At 40.5% G+C, this 25,239-nt stretch overlaps 2 protein-coding genes across 9 annotated transcripts in view; one reads left to right on the forward strand and one right to left on the reverse strand.

Moving 5' to 3' along the window:
• The window catches only part of WNK1 (WNK lysine deficient protein kinase 1), a 163,113-nt gene extending 153,659 nt beyond the window's left edge, over positions 1 to 9,454 (forward strand). For all 5 annotated transcript variants that reach the window (XM_064284758.1, XM_064284759.1, XM_064284760.1 and 2 more), the window contains one exon: positions 298 to 9,454. In XM_064284758.1, the coding sequence (XP_064140828.1) occupies positions 298 to 615 (318 nt within the window). In that variant the 3' untranslated portion in view covers positions 616 to 9,454. The remainder of the gene's footprint in view (positions 1 to 297) is intronic.
• On the reverse strand, positions 1,608 to 23,720 carry RAD52 (RAD52 homolog, DNA repair protein). 4 transcript variants are annotated; one of them, XM_010590791.3, is made up of 12 exons: positions 23,531 to 23,717; positions 14,969 to 15,068; positions 13,792 to 13,893; positions 13,009 to 13,102; positions 12,764 to 12,831; positions 10,729 to 10,847; positions 9,739 to 9,814; positions 6,920 to 7,116; positions 6,671 to 6,777; positions 5,547 to 5,630; positions 4,978 to 5,154; positions 1,608 to 4,512 (listed from the first exon to the last, which is right to left on the reverse strand). In XM_010590791.3, exons 2-12 carry the CDS (start codon positions 15,050 to 15,052, stop codon positions 4,451 to 4,453), a joined length of 1,170 nt encoding a protein of 389 aa, XP_010589093.1. In that variant the 5' UTR covers positions 15,053 to 15,068; positions 23,531 to 23,717; the 3' UTR covers positions 1,608 to 4,450. The 4 variants fall into 4 exon arrangements, with proteins under 4 accessions (XP_010589093.1, XP_023404767.1, XP_023404766.1 ...); XM_023548999.2 differs by having other exon boundaries at positions 1,608 to 5,154; positions 5,547 to 5,627; positions 23,531 to 23,720; XM_023548998.2 differs by having other exon boundaries at positions 1,608 to 5,154; positions 23,531 to 23,719.
• Between the last annotated feature and the right edge of the window lie 1,519 nt (positions 23,721 to 25,239).

Below are 25,239 nucleotides of genomic sequence, written 5' to 3' on the forward strand. Positions count from 1 at the left end.
AATTTGCCCAGCAACCCTTTATTTTCCCTTCCTTGCATCTCTAGTTCTCTATTCTTTAAACACCCTGATCTGTGTGTACACACACACAAATGTTTCTCCTCCCACTCCAGTCAGAATAGTTATTCTCACCTCTATCTGGTAAGTGTAAAGAGGAAGGATTATGGAAGGTTGTATTTTGCTATACTCTGTAAGATTAGAACAGTCCCAGTTATAGAATTATATTTTAGTATCACCTGTTTCACACCCATGGGTGTTAATACCCACACCAGACTTTACATATACTTGTTTTGTTTTCAGGGCCCTGGAATGGCAAGGAAGTTCTCTGCACCTGGTCAGCTGTGCATCTCCATGACCTCAAACCTGGGTGGCTCTGCCCCCATCTCTGCAGCATCAGCTACCTCTCTAGGTCACTTCACCAAGTCTATGTGCCCCCCACAACAGTACGGTTTTCCAGCTGCCCCCTTTGGCACCCAGTGGAGTGGGACCGGTGGTCCAGCACCACAGCCACTTGGCCAGTTCCAACCTGTTGGAACTGCCTCCTTACAGAATTTCAACATCAGCAATTTGCAGAAATCCATCAGCAACCCCCCAGGTTCCAACCTGCGGACCACTTAGACCAAGAGACATGAGAAATTTGGGGGCAGGAGATGGAATACTGGGAGTGCGGGGGTGGGAAAGTAGCCTATATACTAACTACTAGTGCTGCATTTAACTGGTTATTTCTTGCCAGACGGGAATGTTTTTAATAACAGCTTTGAGCCCTCAGAATAGAGAATCTCCCTCCCCCCTTCACCATTTATTGCGGTGGGACGGGAAGGAAAGAGCAGCTTTCTTGTGATGGGGCAGCTTCAAATTATGCTTTCCTGTTTCTTGTACTCAACATTGAGGGCTAGGAAAGAGGATCATATATATCAGGAAGCTATTATTAGAGAGCTCAGTGTAAAACCAGGCCCCATCTGTATTTTCACATCACTGGAGCTCTTAATTTTGGTACCACCCCAAATCCCTTACTCCTTTGAGAATCCAGACGACAAGGCAAAAAAACTATTGGGCTCTCTCCTACCCTTCCTCCCTCTTTTTTTTTTTTTTTAACTGTTTGGAACCCAGTGAAAAACACCAGGGGACTGGGGTTGCCACCCTTTCTTAAGATAGGTCATTAGTGCTTTAAGCAAAAGATACTAGCAGCTTTGACTGCAGCATCAGCAATTAGGAAAAAAAAGATTAAGTTCCCTGCGGACATGTAACTTCGCCATCAGTTTTGATGTGGAAACACTGTGATATATAAATGTTGTTGGACAACAGTAGTTTTAAGAGTAAAATATGAAAGATTTAAAAAGTTCAAAAAAAGCTAGCTCTGTCCTTTACTTATTGAGACACTTTAATTAACTTTTTCCTTTGTATTTCCATTGTATTAGATAAATAAATGTGAATGTAAAATTGTATAAATTACTGTACTTGAATATTTCTGTTCTCCCAGTATTGCTTGCTGGATATTTTAGTGCCTTGGACTTCTACTGCTTCTGCCATTCGCATCAATTTCTCAAAGACCCCAGATCAGCAGAGGGCATGTGGAAGGAAATCTTAGGTCCATGTGACCCCAGCAGTGGATATGCCAAAGGGAAATTGAGAGTTTGTTTTTTTTTTTTTAAGTCATTCAACAATTTTGTCTTGAGCAGGTGTAAGATGAGCAGGATGAGGAGTTAAGTTGGCATCAGTGGTTGAAAGCAGAAAGTTCTATTTTGGGAACAGTGAGGACAGGTGTTAAAATGGGCAGTTTTAACAGATAAAGGTGGTGTGTGCTAAGTGAAAGAAAAAGAAAGACTAGAGAATGGGGGAACAAACTAGTTTCGAAGATACATGATGCCTGGCCAATGATCGCCGTACGCCTCACTTATTTGAGCTGGGCTTGAACAGATGAGAGAGACCTAGAAGAAATGACTGAATATGAAGGGGGGTGGGCTGGTTTTTAAGTTGAGAAATGTGATAGTGAAAAGTCATAGATGGAGAAAGTTGCTCTAAGAAAAACTGTTTGGATTGCTTTCCTGTTGTTGCACGTGTACCATGCATTTCTCAGCTTGGGGTACTATCTTCTGTGGAAAGTAGACCCACATCTGAATTAAGAATTGTAGGAAAGACTGCTTATTCCTACCCATTTACTATATGATGCCCAAATGGTTGCAGTTTTATCACCTATTGTGCCACCTTTAATATTTCCAGAATTGCAACCGATAGTCTCACATTTTCATATAAATATTTCCCTTAATATAACTGCAACCAACCAGTATTATTTAGTGCTATGCCTAATGATGGACAGTTCTGTTATTTACAAAGCTTTCAGGAAATACTCTCCTAATTGGCTATGTTTGGGATCTTTATTGTCTCTGAAGATGGGGAAAGAAGCTAGGACTCTTAATTTTGGGGGTGCTTCTTCTCTTGACTTAGTTGGGAAATTGACATATTTCCAACCTCTTACCCATCTCAATGGCACATCCCAGGAATCACCACAAAAACAGGAAGAGCCTGGGGGCCATCTGAATCCTGTTTGTTCCTATTTATATGGGCCCTGTTTTCTTTAAGTTAGCTAGGCCCCAAAGATGGAAGATGAAAGCTGAAGGTTTTAGGAAAAGTAGAAATGAAAAGGGCAGGGGTTCTAAGCCCTCCTTTTAAAATTGTTTATTTTTTTCTCCTCCTGTAATTCTTGGGGAGAGGGTTAAGAGTGAGGATAGAACAAAGAAGGTGCCATATAAATGAGAAATGGACCACCTAAGAGGAGTGAAACAATACTTTCCACCAGAGGAACGAGGGAGCCAAATGCAGCACATTGTTGTTTCATTATCTTGCTTTAATAATTTTGAGATCTCTTCACTCACACACAAAAAGATAAGAACTGGTTTTATTTACTGTTGATTTTTTTCCCTCCTGTGGATGAAATAACTGAAGCCTAGAGGAATGAACTAGTGCTACTGAACTGTTTAAATTATTTTTATGTTAATAGTACACTTTGAGTATCTTTTTCCACGTTTAAAAAAAAAATCTGAATTATAAATGTTTTCCTTACATTATTTAACAATGTACACTGTTTAAAAGAAAAAAAAAAAAAAATTAATTCAAACCTTGGGGGTTTCTCAGCGGCCGTTAATTGTACATTTTGCACTAACTCTGGGTGTTGCGCTTCTTGTAAGATTGCGCTTTGTGCTTCAGTTTGTTACCTTTGTAGACTTATTTAATGAAACCATTCAAATAAACCAAACTTGCTTTTGTTGAGCTGTGTGGTTTCATTTCCAGCAAATTCCTTTTGCATGTCCTCGCTGGCCGTATTTTGAGATGTATGCAATTTATAACTGGACTCCTAATTCCCAGAACCTTTTTTAAGCACCAATTCTGCTCTGAACTAAGATTATGCTACAGACAAGAGAATGATATTTTTCCTGAGGAAAAAGCAGTATGGACATAAAAATCAAAAGATAAATACTAACCAAATCCATGCAACAACAGATAAGGTGAAAGCTTTTAGAAGGAGAGGAAACTGGAGGAAGCTGCTCCTCTTCGTATTCCAAAAGAAGACTGCAAATGGTAGACTTCCTCACCTCAAGTTCACAGCTAACCACAAATGGGTCTGTGATCCGAAAAAAAAATACTGCTTTAAGGTTAGATAAAATGTACGACCCAAAATGCACCTAAAAGGTAAAACTGCAAAGTCATCATTTGGGGAAGGAACTCTTAAACATCATGAAAAACCAGTTTATGTTAAGGTGAGCTATATAGCTCATGTCAGAACTGAGAAAATATAGTCAGCTACTATATTTTCTACTACAAAGCAAAGGATTTCTTGGACTTTCTTAAAATGCCTTTTCCTTGATCTTAGATCGTTATTCCCTTGATCTTATAAAAAATGTTGCTCTTGAAAGAATGCAGGGCAGGGATTTCATTAACCTAAAAATGGGAGATCAGCTTAGATGGGTAGTAAAGTACCACCGTAGCCTTTGTTCTTAGCATACTCAGTACTCATGGGGGAACATTAAGGGAAAGAAGGCAGATAAGACAATAATTTAACACAGGCAATTATTAAAGCTAGTGCTTAGTATGGCCCATATTGCTTGAGGGCAGGCAGTCATCGGTGATTCCTAAAATTTCTATCTTTATTAACATAATAGCTTAGGAATAAATAATGAAAAGCCTCATGCCAAAGAAAAGGTATTCTATCCTGTCCAGAGCCTGCCCGCTGCAGTGTATGACAAGCTTTTTTACACTGTTGGTTCTGTAATTGCTCAGCTCTATCTGCCGTAGGCTCCAACAGTCAAATCCTCTTCTAGATAAAGTTCAGAAGGAAGCAAGGTAAATCCTTGGAAATAAAGCTCATTCCCTAGGAATGATGAACAATTTCATGACCAAAAAGTAGGTTTCCAAAGTCCCTTTATGACAGAGTCCAGTGATGTGACTTGAGACTCTGCTAAATTGGATCCAATTTCCTTTTCTTCATGTCCTGGCTCTTCCTATAAGACTCAAAGTCTCCTGTGGAAGATAAAGTGGTTAGAATATAGCTGCTATGATCTTAAAATAAGGACTAAACTGATGGTAATTTCTGATTTGGATTAACTATCCTAACTTTGAATAAAGACCCAGGAATGGAAATTTGAGTTACTGTTATGAGGGCAAATCCCTTTGTTAACCCTGGACCAAGTGACAACCCTAGTCCTGATGGACTTCCTTTCAGTAGCTAAAGCCCCTGAGGCGGTCACAGGTGAGCTGCTGCTACTACCAAGAGCTAGAAGAACTGCATCTGAAGTCAGGGCCCCAAAGGAGAAGTTGTGGCTCTTCAATCACTCATCTTCCGTTTACTCAACACTGCTTACTCCCCCGGAGCGATTCCATCCAAGTCCTCAAAAGTGAACTGTCATCCTTCCTTTAACATTCACAGAATTAAACCCAGGACCTTCCTTCCATTTTTGTTCCTAACCACTTTTCTCGCTGCTACACCTGTTACATGTTGCTCCGTGTGAGTCTGTGGCTCCTGGAGGCAAAGTATTTGTGGAGTTCTGTTCCGGGTCACCACATGGTTCTTCAAGGCTGGTGTGGTCTGGGGTGGTTCTGGGTTAGGCAGGGGCTCCATAATGTCCCCTAAATCTGGAGTCAAATCCCACATTTCAAGGTTGTCTGCAAGGATACAGATGACAGAAAAACACAGCATCAACAAATACAGAAGAGTTCTCACATAAAGCCACAGAAAAATTGGTCCTAAGAAATTCCATGCCTTGAGCTTCCTATGATTTTCAAATTTCTCTCTCTTCTATCCCTGAAAGCACACTGAAGCTTCCCTAGGATAGGACAATCAAGGAGCAGAAGACATGCTATCACTAAATCTGTTTTAGATCTTCTTCCTATTTTTCTAAACCTCATAGGGCTATAAAACAGATCAAAAATGGGATTTTTATGCCGCTTTTAAAATGCATTCTGTGACTACTACAAGCATACAGCACAGTGGCTTACAAGCATTTCATAGGTTTTTACAGGTCAATATTTAAATCATTCTGTTAGCCCCTACGGACCTGCAAGGGAGTCTCTCTCAGCGAATGGTTCTGGCGCAGCAGTTACAGGAGTGCTGTGCTTCAAAGGAGGGGCCGGCAGCGCTGCTACAGCATACACAAGAGAGAAAGGACAAATTGCAGAATCACATCGCTAAATGTAATTAAGAGATTATGTCTGCTTGCCTCTGGTTAGAAGAGCCTTTTCTCACCAACATAGTAAAAATCAGAAAAGTTTATTTCTCCTTTAGCAGCAAAAGCAGAAGTCGTCTGCTCCAGTAGCTGGCTGGCTTTTTTAAGCTATATCCTTGTTCAAAACAAAATCTTAACTAGAAATTCAATATGTAAAACCATAAAAACAATGGGCAAATGGTCTAATAAGAGATGGGGAAAAGTTCTGAAAGACAACCTCCACCCTCCGCACCTCCCAGGGCTTCTGCGATGGTGTAGAAGCTAAGGATCTAGAATGACATTATGAAGAACATCCCCAGGACAATAAGTTTTTCTCCACATTAATTTCAGTTTATCAGTGCCGAGGGGAATATTAATGAACCAAACACACAGCAAGTGCTCCATGAATCTTCGTAGCGCTTAGGGAGAAGCGGAGCAAATGCTCAGGTGGTCTGCAACAAACCCTGTCTCTGTGTACACTCTGAGCAAGACCCCGAAAAATTATGTATCTAATATTCCTCCTGAATTTGAATTCAAATAAAGTTATGGACAAATCATCTGCCAAAAGCCCGTCCGTCAACTCCAAACCCAATTGCACCTTATATTTAAAGACAGCTCAGAAACAAAAGGCAGAAATAGCCAAAGTATCTGAAGCAAAAAAAGTTCTGTACCCTGAAATTTCTAATTCCAGAAGATTATGTGAAAGCCCATTTCCTCCCCAACAAAAGATCAGTAGCTTTAAGAAGTGGGAAAATGCATGAGAACATTTCACTATTGTAATGGGTTCTTCTATCCTCTGTGTAATCCGAGAAGTCCTTGGTGAGTTCTAGTTTGGACCCAGCCACAGTGTTGCTGGCAGAGGAGCATGCTACCCCATGGGCTAGCCTTCTACCTTCAGAGTGCACCTCCCCAGGGCCTCTGCTCCCATCCTCACACACCCTGACTCTTCTTTTCAACTGATAGAGCAGATATTTGACCTTGCTGCTGTTTCTCCATTTGCTCCCGGAACTGCTGTTGCAACTGCTTTTGCCGGAGCTTCCGCTGGTATGTGGCCTCACTCTCCACATCAGAAGAGGACGCGCTTCTGCATCAGAGGGGACAAAGGTGCGGTGAGCTCCTGAAGAGGCACACAAACCCACCTGCTGGCTCTGAAGGCAGAAACAGAGGCAACCTAGACCACATGAGGAGGGGCAGAAGAGGAAAGGAAGAGAACTGAGACCCCCTACCGGGAGCTGCTGTCCTTAGCCCCCTGTATCACCACGTGGGGGTCATCTGAGTGGCCTGGTCTGCAAGGGGAGGTCACCTCCTGTGGCTTTGGGGGTACCAGAGCCATGTTTTGTTGGCAGCTGCTATATCTCGCCTGTTCCACGGATGGTTCAAAATCTTGTCTCTTTGCTTTAGTTAAATCCACTTCAGGAGGCATCTAACAAAAGGAAAAAAAAAAAAACTTTCTCCAACTGCTCTTCTCCTTCCTTTCTTTTCCTCTTACAGATCTAGATTCTAGACTTCTGGAAAATGGCATTTGACAATCCTCTATTCATCACTCCTTCTAGGTCCTGGGAAGTTGAGACAAAGGATCCACAACTCCCAAGTAATATTTTTAATTATATGAGAAGTCAAACAATTTTATTTACTACTTATACCCTTAATAAAGTTTTGACAAAAAGGAATCTTTCTTGGGTTTTGACTCAGGGCAAGTGATCTATCTAATGTGATTTGAATCCTTCCTTGGTAGCTAAATGTGTCTGATGCTGTCTTCCTTCTTATCCCTTGTTTCATGAAAATGATCAGGCATAGTCTTTGTGAAGGCCCTTCCTGCCAGGACTACCTGCCCCCTGCAAATACAACACTCATCACTGAGGAGTCTCAGGTACGCTGTGGCACAAGTAAGTGTCCTTAAAATGACAGGAAGAAGAAAACTTAGAAAGCACTGACAGGCTGTCAGCCAACGCTGAGGGAACCTGCCAATTTGGGGTAGTTCCTGCATCTCACCAATATGAGAGATAAGGATTGCCTACTTCATGGCATATGGCAAATGGTTTTACTTTGAGCACTACAGAAACCCAGAGGTGTCTTACCTGGGAGAGCTTCTTCCTCAATTCGTAATATTGATGCTGTTAAAATAACTGTTTGAATATGAAGAACTGAGATGACTAAATTTTGATAAAGATAACCCAAAAATTAAAGCGTGGGTTTCTTATTTACACTGAAAAGTAAACGAGTAGGTTAAAAGAAATGGAGATTTGAAATTTTTTTTTTAAACACTGACTAAGCCAAGAGCTCTGGGGGATATGGAACAATTAGAGCTCTCAAACACTGCTGTGTGGGAGTGTAAATTAGGACAAACACTGGGAAACTGGAAGAATCTACTGAAACTAAGCATACCCCTATACTGTGGCCCAGTAATTCCCAAGATAAATGACATGTACAAGAATGTTAATAGCAGCTCTATACACAACAGCCAAAAGCCGGAAAAAAGCCAAATAAATGTCTATTAAAGACAGGATGGAAAATAAATCATGACATATTCATGCAATAGGCAATTACACAGCAATGAAAAGGCTGCACGAATCATGAATCTCACAAGCATGCTGAATGAGAGCCAGACACAAAAGAACTAATCTATGTTGTCAGAGGTGGCTTTCCTTGGTAGTGGCTGCAAGGGACACAGAAAGACTTCTTGGACACTGGAATATTCTGATTCTTGGTCTGGATTCTGGTTACGTGGCTGTGTTTGGTTTTGAAATTCATCAAGCTGATTCTTGGCTCAAGTAGACACCTGAGACTATGCGGACAACTCCTGTCTGGAGGCAAGATGAGAAGGCAGACGGGGACAGGAGCTGGTCGAATGGACACAGGGCATACAGTATAGAGAGAGGGAGTGTGCTGTCTCATTAAGGGGAGAACAGCTAGGCGTACACAGCAAGGTGTGTATAACTTTTTGTATGAGAGACTGCCTTGATTTGTAAACTTTCACTTGAAGCACGATAAACAAATTTTTATAAAAGAGAAAAAAAATTCAAGCTGAACATTTATGGTATGTGTACACATCTGCATGTCTTCATGCTCTTTTTAATACTTAAATATGTTTAAAGTACAAACAGTACAATTTCATTTATATGAAGTTCAGAAACAGAAAAATGTATCAGGCTAGAAGTCAGAATAGAGAAGTTAGGGTAGTGGTTACTTTTGAAAAAGCCAGGATAGTGATTGGATGGGGCAAAGCGGGGCTCCTAGGGTGCTGGCAATGTTGTTTCCTTATCTGGGAGGTAAACAGCTATGTTCACTTACGAAAATTTATCTGGCTGTGCTGTTAGGATTTGTACAGTTTTCTGAGTGTATGTTGTAATTCGTTTTAAGAGTTCATTAAAAGAAAAAAAAAGATATAGAGTTTTTGCAGATGCCAACTGACGCACACCACTACTGGGGGCTCCACAAGAAAAAGAATCCCCCAGATATAGGATGGGGGATGCTGTCACAGGCAGCAGCACTGCAGAGATCTCCAAGAACGCCACAGAGGAAGCAGCCACACTCTACCAGGCAGCAGAACACTACAGAGCCCAGCTGAGCCAGGCCAGGTGTGACTACAGGGATGCTCAACTCCAGATGCCACTCTCCAAAGGCAGATCATGTGAGAGGCACTGACAGACACAAGGGACAGCTAAACCTTAAAGACACAAGAGCTAAAAGGAAAAGCAAGAAGGTTTGAACAGGTGAGGTTCTGAGCGTTGCCAAGAAATCACAGGGTGCTGTGGAGGGCTGTGTGCTGCTTTTGAGGTTTCACAGACATGTCAAACACAGTTTTCTGTGTATGAGACAAATGATAGGCTTCAATTTCTTCATCTGTAAAATGTGGCGATGGGTTCCTGCTAGCTCTAACATTCAAAGAGGTCTGAAATAAACTTCCCAGGCCCTCTAAATAGCTGAGTCCTCTCCTCTTCCCCCAACCCCTGCCCCTATCCTCCAAATACTCCACCCATGACATGTGGGAATTAGATACATTATCTTTACTCAAACCCACTCCATTCATCTGTTTCTAGCATACCTGTCGTGGAAGCTTATTTAGTGACCTCAGATAGTCTTTGTCCAGAATACAATTTCCAAGTGCATTCCCAAAACTCCTAAGGGTAAGGAAAAATGTGAAACAGGGTTAAGAATTGTTACATTGGAATCTCAGAGAACAGAGTAACAACCTTTATACAAGTTGCTTCTCAACTGCAGCAGAGGAGACAGACCCTGCTCTGAACTCGATAAATGTTCACTGAGCATCTGTCATGGCCCTGCCTGTATCAGGTGCCGAGTAAGTCACAGACGAAAATCTCTGCCCTCAAGGACAGGAAACGAGCACCAAAAGACTAGACAACAACTCACAGAACAGCACTGGCTATCTTCTGACGTGTAACACAAATTCCAGAGCAGAGATCTTTTTTCAGAGGACTGCCACGTAGTTCCCCAGTAAGAGTGGCTTATACCTTTGAGGGCTGGGGGAGGAGGGGCTTAAGGGCACACTCTTCCATGACCAAATTTCTTAACTTGGGGTTATGGACTCCCCCATGGAAAATGATAATGCAAATTTGAGTACATCTTTATATATGTATCCTTCTAGTGATTCAATTTACTTCAATTCTCAAAAGGCTCTATGGCCCCTAAAAAAGGTAAAAAACCCTGCTCTGATAAACTATCATCTACACTAGGGAGAGCTGTTTAGGTGTATTAAAGAGAATGAGGAAGCCATCTCTGTACTTGTGTGGAAAGGTACGTTACTGAGTGGGAAAAAAAAAAAAGCAAGTAACAGAATAAAGAATACAGTATTCTACCACTTAAAAAGGGAAGAACTAAGCATAAAGAAACCCTGGGAAAATACAAAAGAGAGCGAGCAAACAGAGAAGACCGGGATGAGAGTGGGACTAAGGCTACCTTTCTTTTATGTTACTTTGGTGTTTAAACTATGTGAATAGAATACCTTTTTTTTTAAAAAAAAAAAAACTGCTTTGAAACAAGAGTGGAAATGAAGCAGGAGAGACTTTTTGCTTACCTGAGTGCTCGCTTCAACCCATCTGTCACTGCCTCCTTCCTTGCCTTCTCTAAGGACAAGGCCTTTGACTTGAGGCCCTCACTAACACCATAGCCCACATCTTCATGATAGGAGCCATCCTGGGGGTAGAAAAGGAGTTAAACTTCTAGCATGAAAAGCTGTCATGTGTCCCTGGCTCCATAGCTCTTCCTTTCCTCAAGCAGCAGTGTTCAAAGGAGGCTCTACATATGTCCCAGGGTCCTTGCTAACGGGCACATAGGCACGGATGGTTTTACGGGAATCCATCTACAGGACAGCAACTTCACAGGCACTGTTTCTAGCCCTGATATGCCTGGAGGGCAGACGTGCCTGTGCTCGACGTACGAAGACTGTTCTCCTTTCTCACCTCCTCTTTCACATGAAAAGAGCACACCAACCCTTACTATGATGTATTACGCTAGGGTATAAAAACCTCTGGGACACCAGCCAAAGGCATGACTTGAAACATCATATCTAAGATTAGACAGCAAATCCTTTTGTAAGTCAGGTGGTACCCATTCCTTGGCTTTCACCAAAAGTGAGGGCAGACTTAATCCAGTTGTTAGCTGGCAGAGAAATATAATTTTTGATGATTTATGGAATAAAACTCAGAAAGTAGTTAAATAAATGGGTGACACTGGTGTAAAAAACTCTTTCCATTCCCAGCTACCTATTTACCTGAACAAAGTATTTCAGTACTATGTATAAAAAAATAAGAAGTCAGAATAGTTAATCCTGAATGTTCATTCTAGAGATAAGGAATAGTCAACTACTGATATATAAACTAACTGGAAAGAAAAAATCACCATCCATCTCATTAAAAAATGCATTTTTCATAAAATTTTATTTGTAATAACTATCAAATTTTTGCTATATTTATGTGTCTTTTCAACATAAACACAATTACCTGATCAACTGTGTTAATAATAACTGTAATAATAATTCAATCCAGAAGAAACTTTTTACTATTTAGAGCCTTAAACTCACTGGAAATCTCAAAAAAATTTATTTTTATACACACACCCATACTCACTCACACATATAGTCAGACAAGTTTGATAAGGTATCAATAAAAGACTTTCAATCATTAATATACATTAGGATAAAAGCCAGTGGTAAAGTGGAATAGAAGTATGAGTTTAAATGAAGAAACCATGTAAAATTTCTGACCACTAAAGAATAGCTTGCTCATGTATTTCCTTAAATGGATGACAGTATATCATTCCTCTTATGGATTGAATTATTGTATACCCAAAAAATATAAATCCTAACCTCTATGCCTATGGTTATAATCCCATTTGGGAATGAGGTGTCTTTGTTATGTTAATGAGGCAGGATTAGTGGAGGGTATATCTCAAATCAATTTCTTTTGAGATACAAAAGAGATTAAACGAACAAGTTAAGAAGCAGAGATGGGGAAAGAAAGATACCTAACTAAACGAAGATCACTTAGGAGTGGAAGCTAAAAGAGTCAAGAATATTCCTCCAGAGTAGACAGAGAGAAAAAGCCTTCCCCTAGAGCCAGCATCCTGGATTCGGACTTTAAGCCTCCTAAACTGTGAGAAAATAAATTTCTGTTTGTTAAAGCCACCACACTTGTAGTATTTCTGTTGTAGTAGCACTAGATAACTAAGACAACTCCCTATGGTATTTACATTCCATTACATTTAAAAGAGGTGTCACGTTTATTTGAAAATGTCAAATTTTATAATATGCCAAAAAATATACTCTTTGCAACTACTTATATTTATGAAGAAAACTTTTAGATGTCAACTTAAAAATGTTTGAGGACAGAGTTTTTCAAAAATTTGTACTGGGTACGTATGAGCAAAAAATGTTTGACTACCACCATGCTACGGAACACGGGCTGAGACATAAAACTCTGGGCAGACCTGTGGCCAGAAGACCTAGCTCTCTAACTTGGTTGTGCCACAGTCAGGAGACCTCCCTACTTACTCACTCTCTCCCACCACCTACACAGTCTTCCCAGGCAGCAGGTCTACTCTATTTTCTTTACCTTCAACTGGACTCTCACAAACGCACAGACTCCCACGTAGAACTTGCCATTGTTGAGGTCAACAAAATCTAGGAGTGGAAAAGAGAAGTGGGTAAAGAGGATACCGATACCTATGCCTCACCCATATTCCTTCTGCTGGCAACCAAACACACCTACCTACACCCTCACCCACAAAATACTATCGCTGGAAATTAGACATCAAGAAAAGGAATGAAGAAGTCCCCACTGCCAAGAAGCATACTCACCCACATTCTGCTGTGTGATGGAGTGTGCCCAGCCATTGTAACCAAACATCTCGTTGGCCAGATTAATTACTCTGTGACCCTCAATGTAACATACCTAAGGGAAAAGTTAAAGAACAAAAGGCTATATTAAAATTCTCTGTCACATTTAAATGTGGATCAAATTTACATAATATATTCCTTATCTGATTTTTTTTTGGCAAAAATGCCCTTAAACATTCCAGGGAAATTCTCAATGAACTTCAAAGACCTTCCTGAAGGAGCTAGCCAAATGTGGATCAAATTTACATAATATATTCCTTATCTGATTTTTTTTGGCAAAAATGCCCTTAAACATTCCAGGGAAATTCTCAATGAACTTCAAAGACCTTCCTGAAGGAGCTAGCCAGAACTAATGGTCTGCCTTGGGAAAGCGATTCAGATCAATGGGAAAGATACTCAATCACTGACCATAACACAATTTCCAAAAAGATATGAATCTCAGGCTGACATACTTTATAGAAGACACTGAAATTAAATTAGAAGCAAATGGCAAAGGGAAATTTTTTCAAAGATGGTGTAAAACTCCTAGGATGGCAGGTATACAAGTCTCAAAACAATGCTTGGGCCACTTCAGATGACAATGAAGACTGGAACTCACCCCCTTCCCTCCCCAAGGGATTGGGTACTAGGAAAGTGATCAAGACACCTGGTGAATCAACAAGGACCCAGAGAGAAAAGTCAGAAAGACCGTCTGAGTAGTCAGCTATTTGGGCGCCCACTCTCCAGGCACGTAAACTGTCCTACCTTCTGGCCTCCTCCAGCCATGCGGCTACTAATATATTCTGGGCCAAGCCTCTGCCTCAGGGCATTCTGGATGGCCTGGTACTCTTCTGCTGTGTATCGGCACTACAATCCAGAAAGAAAATATGAAGTTGACATTTCTACTACTCCTTATATCAGTGATTCTTCAACTTTTTGGTCTCAGGACCCCTTTACATTCTTAAAAAGTATTGAGGACTGCCAAAGAGCTTTTATTTACATGGGTTATATCTCTCAGTATTTACCATATTAGGGATTAAAACTGAGAAATTTTTAAAGCACACATTCCATTAGCCACCAGAGCAATGATTCACATGTCACGCAGCCTGTGGAAAACTCCGCCATATGCTTGTGAGAGAATGACAGTGAAAAAGCAAATGGTATCTTTGTATAATTAGTGTTAGGGACTCTGAAAGGGTCTTGGGGATCCCCACGGGTTCCTAGACCACATTTTTAGGACCACTGCCTTAGATGTCACTACCATCCTTACAAAACTTTGTCAAGCTAGAATTAGAAAAGTAAAGCTTCCAGTGTCAGAGTCTGTATATGATGTTTATGTGAGAAAGGAAAGGGGAAATATGATAGGAAGTCTTGCTTTCATTTGTCCTCTCCTAAGTTTTATACCTTCTTCTCCAATTCAACAACTTCGTATAGAATATACTACTACTTGTTCTTTTTGTTCTTGTTCCCTTGGTAGTTTTCCTCTTGCCCTATTTAAATGAAATGAATACTGACAAACAGATCTCTGACAAAGATAGAATTTGGGTGAACAAAGCAATATGCCCTTTTATATGCACAGAATATCTGTACAAAGATACCAGTAACTTTGGATGCCTCGAAGAAAGTGAATTGGGTGGCATGCAGACAGGAGTAATAGGGAGGCAGGGAGACTTTCTACACATAGTCTTTATTTTCTTTCAAATTTTATATCATCTGAATGTTACCTATGCAAAAAATAACTAAAATGAAATCTAAATGTAATCCCTAGTACTATTAGTCTTATGATGCTAAAGTTCCAAAATGCCCCAAATAATGCGTCTAAAGGAAAACCCAGTAACGATAAATTTCTTACACACGTATGATGCTGCTCTACAAATTGCTTCTTCATACATTTTCTCACTTAACCTCATTCTTTCCAGATATAAAGAAACCACACAGTTACCTGCCCAAAACATAATACAGAGTTGCCACCAGCAGAAGGATGGCTGTCACGGCCCCCAAGAACTCCTTCCTCAATCCCAGACATGTTGATTCTGGTTGACCTTTATGTGAATAAAAGGTTAAAAAATGTTAAAGGTAAAAGGCAAGAGCCTCTACTAAAATTCAGATAAAACATAAAACATCCATATGCAATATCCTATGAGTTATTTTATTTACACACTTATCAACACTGGCCCAATCAAAGACTAAGTTCCTCAGTGCTTAACTATGGTCTGCCAAGCCCATGAAAATTCTCTAGGGTCTACCTCTCCCATTCTGTTAAAATTTTGCTCTTATGGTGGTTCCATTTAAGACTATTTTTACAATGAGAATGTATCACATTTACAAATGGAAAAAATACAAAAAAACAGAGGGCAATCAGCTCATTAATACCTACTATGTGGGCAACAGTGGGCATTGCAGCCCTGGTGGCGCAGGGGTTAACAGCTGGGCTGCTAACCAAAAGGCTGGCAGTTGGAACACACTAGCCACTCCTTAGAAACCCTACGGCACAGTTCTACTCTGTCCTATAGGGTTGCCATGAGTCGGAATTGACTTGATGGCGACGGGTTTAGTTTTTGGGGGGCTTTACGTGGGCAACATGACACTAGTCACTGTGGGGTTAAATATATATATATATACATACATATATATATATATGGCATAGTAACTGAACTGCTTTCCAGGAGTTAAGATAGCTGAGGAAGAAGACTAACAGACATGAAACAAAGAGTAAAAAAAGGCAATACAGAAAATCCCTAATATTCAGAAGCACAGGTCATTAAACCAGTTTGGTCCCTGATCCAGTAGCATCAGCACCACATGGGAACAAGTTAGAAATGCAAATTCTCAGGCCCCACCACAGACCAACTGAGTCTTAACAAGCCCTCCAAGTGATTTTGAAGGATGCTCAAATTTGAGAACAATGCACTAGACTGGGACTACACAAATTTATAAGGAGCCCTGGTGGCGCAGGGGTTAAAGTGATAGGCTGCTAACTTAAAGATCCATGGTTCGAAGCAGCTCCGCGTGAGAAAGATGTGGCAGTCTGCTTCCCTAGAGATTTACAGCCTGGAAAATCCTATGGGGTCCACGAAGAGTTGGAATCGACTTGACAGCAGTGGGTAATGCAAATTTATAAAGCCCACTAGAAAATATAGTTGGCAGTCGGAACACACTAGCCGCTCCTTAGAAACCCTATGGCACAGCTCTACTCTGTCCCATAGGGCTGCCACGAGTCAGAAAAAGCATGTCCAAGTGGCTGACCCATTGCCTGTCTACTTGCCCACTCAACACCTATGATCCAAAGTTGTACCTCAACTTAGTATAAATTTACATGTTATAAAGCTGCAGATTATTTGCTAATAGTAGAAACTACAAATCCTTGAATGTCAAGTAATGTTATGTTGCACATGGCATTATAATATAGTATTTCAGAGCTCAAGTTCCAGACTTAAGTTCTCACTCTATCACTCACTAGGTGCTTAAAAGGTGCTTAGCCAAGGGAAAATCACGTAACCTCTCCAATGGACATTTCCTCATCTATAAAATGGAGACAGTAATAGTACCTATATTTCATAGGGTTGCTGTAACAATTAAATGTGACACTAAATGTTAGAATGTTATTGTTAATTTTATGTTAATTTTCTTATGTACATTCTGATGAAGATGCAGAATCTACTTAAATATTACATCTTAATTAAGAATGATTAATCTGGCACTAATAACTAAGATAGTAGCCTAAACTAGGTTAGTCCATAATATCTAAAATTATTAAATCGAGAAATAGTGGAATAAAGATAGTATTTAGAATGTGACAGGAAATCCCAGGATAGTTAAAAGTATACGTCTCTGAGGAGTAGGACTGGGCTAGGAAAGAGTGTGGCAGGAGTCTTCTTTTTTCAGAATAAAACTTTTAGTACTACTGAATTTTTAAAATATGTGCATGTATTATTACAACAAAAAAAAATTTTTTTTAATTTAAGCTGTGTCCCAATTTTCTCATTTGTAAAAGGGAATATTAGTAAGATCCACCTCTTAAATTTATTTTGAGGATTAAATGATTTGATAATAATAATAGCTTCCAGCAAAAATTCATCAATAGATAATAAAAGGTTGTTAGGTGAGGAACAAAATATTCCCAAAGGCTCAAGTGAGTACCTGTCACATTATTTGTTAAAAAACAAAGGGGCACAGCTTAATACAATAGTGATTTCTATCTCATTCATAAAAGGTCTAATGTGGTCTAGTGGCCTTGTCCATCTTGTGCCCATGTCATGTAGCAAATGTGGCCTCCAAAGTCATTGCTGATGGGATAAAAAAAGTTGGAGGAGTCACTCCAGTTCACAGCTGCCTTAGCCCGGAAGTGACATGCAGCTTTCGAATATTTGGTGGAGAGCCTAAACCCAGCCTAACTGAACTAAAATCACTCCCTGAGAAAGAAAACCCTCACTGAGTATGAAAATACTGACAGTGACTTCTGATAGATCAGAGCAGACTAGAAAAGAAAAAGAGAGACTTAAGTGTACCCAGAACATGATGAAGCAGTCCTGGAAAGTCAATGCTTACTGGGGAGAAAAAGGTCAAAAAGGAATAGAGAGGTACCCTTTGAAAAACCATGCCATAGACGGAAAAATGGAGAAATTTAGGATCTTGTAAGACAAAAGAAAATTTTAAACTCAAAGTATATCAAACCCCTTCCCCAACCATCTCCCCAAAAGATCTTTCTAGTAAAAGAAACCATTATTTTACTAAACTTACAAAACAGGAACTATTCATGAACTGGAAGTCTGGTAGCACAGTGCTCAAGAGCTTGGCTGCCAACCAAAAGGCTGGCAGTTCAAATCCACCAGCGGCTCCTTGGAAACCCTATGGGGCACTTCTACTCTGTCTATATGGTCACTATGATTTGGAATTGACTTGATGGCAAGAGGTTTTGTTTTGTTTACTCTTGAACTAGGATCTCATAAATCATCCCCAACTGGCAATCCTATCCATAAAATGCACAGGCACAAGCAGTCTCCTCTATACACAATTATTATAAGAATAGAAAATGAGAATCCAAATAAACTTTAGCTGATGAAAATCCCCTCCCGCCAATAAAAGAAACCACAAAGAAGGGAACTGTTATGCAACACCCCAAATTAAATGAAATGTCCTCAAAAAAGCATGTATCTAGAGATAAGAAAATACCTTGAATCAGAAATTCAAAACTATAAAGTCCAGACAAAATATTAAAAAAACAACTCTCTGAAGAGACAAGAAAGCAACCAAAAGCAAAGGCAGAAGTAAGTCTATGCCTGGAAGAGAGAAGCGCTGGGTAAGCTTCAGCTTTACGGCTTTTACCCGAGGGCAAAAACCAGTCCCTGGCTGTGGGAAATAGCTAAAACTCAGAAACCCACAGTCTTACTGGCTTGAAGAACAAAAGAACAAATTCAGGGGATCCACAGCAGCTGGAAAGTGAGGAGGTAAATTTCAGAAGGAAAAGGGTCAGAGAAGGGAAAGCCCTTAAATCACATGTACAAACTCTGCCAAATTAGCTGACTTTTGAACTACACATGTATGGGGCAGACTCCAGGCCGCCCAGGGAAGTCTCAAAAACTGAACAGAAATTTCTGCTTCTGTCCAACATAGTGCAAAGAGAGTTTAAAGGCTGAGTTTAGCCAAGTTAATCAACTACTAAAGTAATACTCCATAGAAGAACATAACAAAATCCAAAGCCTCCATAACATATTCCCAATGTCCAGGGTGTAACACAAGATTATTAGATATATGAAGAAACAGAAACATGTGACTTATTCAAGAAAAAAGGTAATCAACTAGAGACAAAATCCTGAAATGACCCAGGTGTTGGATTTAGCAGATAAGGATTTTAAAGCACCCATTATAATTATACTCAAGGACATAAAAGGAATAAATGAACAATTGTGAAAGCTCAGCAGAGAATTAGAAACTACAAAAAAAAAAAGAGCCAAATGCAAATTCTAGAATTAAAACTATGAAAGTTGAAACACAACTCACCAGGTAAGCTTAACAGCAAATTAGAGAATGTGTAAGGGCACCTTAAAACTGAGGCACCTGGCATGACTAAGTGACTGACACAGGTCTGAATCAAACTCTCCCTTTTGCCTTAAATTCCTGCTTCTGCTTTCCAAATATGCACACTCCCCCAACCCTCAAATGAACAAGTATGTGGTTGTTTACTTATGGTTCATAAAAATGTTCTGTTCTCCCAAGGTCACACAATAACTATGAGCCTAAGAGACAGAAAGGGCCACATGAACCAGAGATTTACATCATCCTGAGACCAGAAGAACTACATGGTGCCCGGCCACAAACCGATGACTGCCCTGACAGGGAGCACAACAGAGAACCCCTGAGGAAGCAGGAGATCTGTGGGATGCAGACCCCAAATTCTCATAAAAAGACCAGACTTAATGGTCTGACTGAGACCAGAGGAATCCTGGCGGTCATGGTCCCCAAACCTTCTGTTGGCCCAGGACAGGAACCATCCCCGAAGACAACTCATCAGACATGGAAGGGACTGGACAATGGGTAGAAGAGAGATGATGATGAAGAGTGAGCTAATGATATCAGGTGGACACTTGAGACTGTGTTGGCATCTCCTGTCCGGAGGGGAGATAGGAGGGTAGAGAGGGTTAGAAACTGACAAAATAGTCACGTAAGGAGAGACTGGAAGGGCTGACTCATTAGGGGGAGAGTAAGTGGGAGTGTGGAGTAAGGTGTATATAAGCTTATATGTGACAGACTGACTTGATTTGTAAACGTTCACTTAAAGCTCAATAAAAATTATTATTAAAAAAAATGTTCTGTTCTCAGAAAGAACGCTTGGAACTGATGTATCACAAAGTTATTCTGGTTAAACGAATAATAAGAATGTTTTGGGAAGAAAATGATGAAAATGTCCCTCAAAAAGATGTCTATGTAAAACATAGAGGACAGATTATAAGTGCCCCATACGGTTTCCAAGGCACAGCTGGTGGATTTGAATTAGCAGCCTTGTCATTTAACCACTGGACTACCAGGGCTCTGTATCCACAGGTATAGGGGTTAGGATTTACAACATATATTTTTGAGAGACACAATTCAATCCATACAGCAATCAAAGACTAAAATTAAAACCATAATGATGTACCACTCCTCACCCACCAGGATGGTTAAAAATAGAAAGACTGACAACACCAAAAGTTGTCAAGGATGTGAAACAACTGGAACTCTCATACATTGTTGGGAGGAAAGAGGTTGATAAAGCTACTCAGCTGAAAACACGTGCTCCGTTCATGAAAAAGAAGGATGACTCTGAGGATGGAGAGTTCAGATCCAGTCTTGAACTCTACTGGTTATTTATGTGTCTTGGATATTGGTGCTTTGTCAGATAGGTTTCTGTGGTTGCCTATTCATTTTCTTAGAGTTGTCTTTCATGTGAAATTTTATTAAATGATCAGATCTTTTTTTTTTTTTTTAAATGGTTATTGCTTTCTGAGTCTTGTCTAAGAAACCTTTGTTCACCCCCAGGTCATAAAGACATTCTTCTACATTCTCTTCTAGAAGCTTTATAGTTTTACAATTTTGGGGGGAAATCTGATGATTTCTTTAAAAATTAAACGTGCATCTGCCATAAACCTGTTGCCATCTAGTCAATTCCGACTCATAGTGACACTATAGGTCTGAGCAGAACTGCCCCATAGGGTTTCCAAGCAGTGGTGGTGGATTCAAACTGCTGACTTTTTGGTCAGCAGCCAATCTCTTAACCACTACGCCATCAGGGCTCCATGTGTCTGCCATATGACCCAGCAATTCTTCTCACAGGTATTTTCCCAAGATAATAGTGGCCGTGAGCAAGAAGTGGATGAATTCGAGAAATATTAAGAAGGTAAAACAAACAAAACTGGCAAAGTGTTTCTATTCTTATCTATTTCCTTATCACCTAAAAGCATTTCTAAACATGTGTGGAGAAGGAGAGGAGTAAGACAGAAAAGAAGCATATATATGAGGAAATTTTCCTCTTTTGTCTTATAATCTCTCATTTTTATCAAAGCCAGGACAGGACATGATCACAAGGGTTAATGTAAGCTACCCTAAAAAGCTTGAACTTTATTTTGTAAGCCATGGAAGACCAATGGAAATTTTTAGGCTAAGAATGATAAGATTATACTTATGCCTCAGAAAGTTTAGTCAACAGTGAATAATTGAGGGAGAGCTCGATTAGGAGCTCTCTATTAGTCTATATTACAACAGTCCAGACAGGAATAAGGGCTCAGCTAAGACAATGGAAGTGCAGATGACAGAAAGAGATGGACCCTGGATATGTACTACAGGGGGCAGAACAGACAAGACTCCGTGATTAGTGTGATTCTAGTTTTGAGAATCAAGAACAGCCTGATATGAGCAGGATTGTGTATCAAGTATCTTTCTTTAATTTTCATTTATGTACATGCTGCTATAATGTTTGTGATAGTTAAAATGTTTAGCAACAGAGTTGAATACTTTTAAAAAGAAGGAAATAAATCTTAAAATGTCATCTCCTTTTTGAAGCCTTATGTACCTCACTATATTCTAGCCGACTCAATGGCAACTAACAACATACACTCTAAGTAGCATTAACCCTGTTCTCCCACAGCGTTTTAGACATACTCAAAGCATATATCACACTACAATCATTTACTTCTCTACTACACTCAGCCATTTGAGAAGGGAGCACATACATTAATCAATGAATCCTCAGCACTTAGCACAGTCCCCAGCCAGTATATAGTATGAAAAGCATTTTAGCCTCTCTCCACTTCAAAATTGCCAGTAAGCTATTAAAAATGAATGTCTTGACTGGAGAAACCCCAAGTGTATGCCCCCCGGATACCCTTTTAGCTCAGCAATGAAGTCACTCTTGATGTTCACCCTTCAGCCATAAAACAAACAAGACTAAAGGGGCACAACAGCCCAGGGGCAAGGACTAGAAGGCAGGAGGGGATAGGAAAGCTGGTAATAGGGAGCCCAAGGTCAAGAAGGGAGAATGTTGATATGTCATGGGGTTGTTAACCAATGTCATAAAACGGTATGTGTACTGTTTAATGAGAAGCTAATTTGTTCTGTAAACCTTCAACTAATGTACAATTTAAAAAAAAAAGAATGTCTTGAGTAGGAAATGTTAAAAGACTGAAAAATATCCACACTAGGCTCTCTGCCCTTCAATAATTAATTACCTTTTTTTAGGTAAAACCTGTCTCCCATATGGAACTCATTTACACTTTGTATGCACTAAACAGAAGAAAGATGTGGCAGTCTGCTTCCATAAAGTTTACAGCCTTGGAAACCCTATGGGGCAGTTCTACTCTGTCTTATAGGGTCGCCATGAGTTGGAATCAACTGGACAGGAACTGGTTTGGTTTTTAATCTCCACCTACACCCGGTTTATGTCACAAGATGACAGGCAGCTGTGATCTCTGAGAACTGCACACAAACATTCCTCTGCTTGTCACCACTACGAAACATAGTCTGATAGGTGCTGAACTGAAATAGAAGACTTTTAAATGGCACACTTGCCTAAAAGATACCAGATTTGAAGGCAGTGAAATGTGACTCAATTACATTTTCTGAAAATTTAGTTTTCAAAAGTTCACGCTTTAGACTGCAAGTTCTGTGAAGAAACATCTTAAAAAGTCTAGCAAGCCAAAAAATGGAAACAACCCAAACGTCCATTAACCGATGGAGAATCATAAAAAAAGGATAAAGTTCTGACATATGCTACGTATGACATGAATGAACCTTCTCATTATGCTAAGTGAAAGAAGCCAGGCACAAAAGGCCACATATTCTATGATTCCATTTATGCGAAATGTCCAGAGGAGGCAAATCCGTAGAGACAGACATCAGATTTGCGGTTATAAGGGGCTGACGGTATGTGTGAGTGACTTTCTTTTTGGGATGATGAAAATGTTCTACAATTAGATGGTAACGATGGTAGCGCACCTTTTAAAGACACTAAAAAACACTAAATTGCACACTTAAAAAGGATGGCTATAATGGTATATGAGTATATCTCAATTCTTTAAAAAATAAAACTTCTAGGATGGCTGAACACGCGGCTAAGCTGGGCGTCAAATTCCTTTTAAATTCCTAATTCCTTCCCAACCTCAGCCGCAACCACACCCAGTTACTGATAAACTTCTGCACCCTTCACTTCTGTCAACAAGCAGCATTTAGAGTGTCTTGCTCGGTGCAGGCAACAGCCACAATTAACAATACGCGACTCGACGGCACTGGGTTTTTTTTATCCCTCCTAACGAAACTCTCAGTTTTTTATTTTAACCAAACTCTCAGTAAGCCCTGATCCTTTACTGTATTAATTATTTAGTCCAGGCCTCTGGATCCATGGTCACTATCCTGGGATCTTCAAGACGACCAACCGCCACCCTACGTTCTCCCCTCCGAATGTGAGCACTCCCATGCTCCACACAACCCCCAGACGGAACCACCCCAACATGGCCGGTTCTCCCTCCCGACTTACGCGCCTCGGCCAGCGCGTGGTGCACGCAGGGAGCTCGGTGCAGGCTAAATGCAAGAGAATGGAGCTTAGATAGAGGTCGCGCAAAGGAGACTGGGAAGGAAGTGCAAGGAAACCCTGGGAAGAAGGTCCAAACCGAGAGCTGGCCCTTACGCAAAAAACAAAAACAAACGGGGGCGGGGGGGCGGGGGGGGAGAACAGTACAGCAGGAGCCGTAAACCAAGTCGGAAGAGGGAAGAGCCGCAAAGTAAACTGTCGGATGCTGTAAAGTAAGCCGGAAGCGCGAGGAGCTCTACGTCCCGCCCCCACCGCCTCCCACGCTCCTGAGCTCAGGTCTCCGTCTCCGGCTGTCTGGATCTCCGCTGCCCCCTGGAGGGGCCCTGCGAGTTCACCTAAAGGATTCAGCTTAGTCTGAGGTGCTTTGGGCCTGCTTTTCCTGCGCCTTCCTACACTACCTCACGTACCCAATCAGATACAGGGGCAGGGCGGGGCGGGAGAGGGACCTCCCAGTACTTATCTGTGCACATTTGGGATTTTTCGGGAAGGGAGAATAATGCTTTTAAGTCTTACTAAGTATGGTTATCAGGGACCCTCACAGCGCCCACCCCAGGCTGACACAGCGAACGGTGGCAATGTGGACATGCTTTTTCACTAAGCCTTCCTTTTCTGAAACTGCCGTGCACATCCAGTCATCACCCGGTAGCTTCTGCTTAAGTTAGTAAGAACGGGAGGGAAATAAACTTGTGACTTGGAGGAGAGGTGACTTTCTTTAGTATATCTCTTGGAACTTGGTGATGATAACACATTCTATTAGCAATGCTGAAAAACTGACCGAAAACTTCAGTCATTACAACCCGAAATTAATTACTAAAAAACTCCAACAAAATCATTCTTTTATGTTTTCAAATTGGTCATTACAGTAAGCCCCTGTTAACCAGACTGTTCAGTATCTGGTTCCCTGGATGGCACAAAGGGTTAAGCACTGGTTGGTAGTTGAACCCAGCCAGAGGCACCTGGGAAGACAGGCCTGGCGATCTGCTTCTGAAAGATCACAGCGTTGAAAACTATGGAGCACAAGTCTACTCGGACACACATGGGGTCACCATGAGTCAGAACTGACAACTAATAGCAAAATCTCAGAGCAAGTCATACTCTGTGTGACCACTCTACCCAGTTAGACCACTGGAAGCTGAGTAAAAAGCCTAGAAACAGTTCCAGTGCATGCATACTCTATTATTTGATAAAGGTGACATTTCAAATCAGTGAAGAAAGAATGTTTTGTTTTTTAATGGATCTGGGACAATTAGTTAACTGGGGGTAAAAAAAAAAAAAAACGGGGGGTAGGGGAGTTAAATTCCTTTTCAAAATATAAAAAAATAAATTCCAGTTGAATTCAAGGGTGAAGTGTTAAATACACACACACAAGCATAAAACAAAGTGAAAAAATATATAGATGAATATCTGGCCTCAGAATGAGGAAGGGTTTTCTAAGTATTAAAGTTGAGAATTAAGTCATAAAGGAAACAATAGTTAAATGGAACTGCCTATGTTTAAAAAAAAAATTTTTTTTTTAACATCTGTAAGTAAAAACTGAGGACAATAGTGGTTCAGTGGTAGAAATCTTGCCTTCCTTGCAGGAGATCTAGGTTTCATCCTTAGCAATGCATCTCAGGCAGGTACCACTCACCTGTCAGTAGAGGCTTTCATGTTAC

This window comes from Loxodonta africana, chromosome 4 (assembly GCF_030014295.1).
Source record: "Loxodonta africana isolate mLoxAfr1 chromosome 4, mLoxAfr1.hap2, whole genome shotgun sequence".
In the NCBI taxonomy this organism is placed as follows: domain Eukaryota; kingdom Metazoa; phylum Chordata; class Mammalia; order Proboscidea; family Elephantidae; genus Loxodonta; species Loxodonta africana.

Coding starts and splice junctions, on each gene's coding strand:
- RAD52 (XM_023548998.2), bottom strand. CDS start 15,052: ATGTCTGGGATTGAGGAAGGAGTTCTTGGGGGCCGTGACAGCCATCCT. Junction 10,848..12,763: donor TTGTGAGAGTCCAGTTGAAG/GTAAAGAAAATA, acceptor TTCTACCCCCAG/GATGGCTCCTATCATGAAGA. Junction 5,155..5,546: donor TGAGAGAGACTCCCTTGCAG/GTCCGTAGGGGC, acceptor GTATCCTTGCAG/ACAACCTTGAAATGTGGGAT.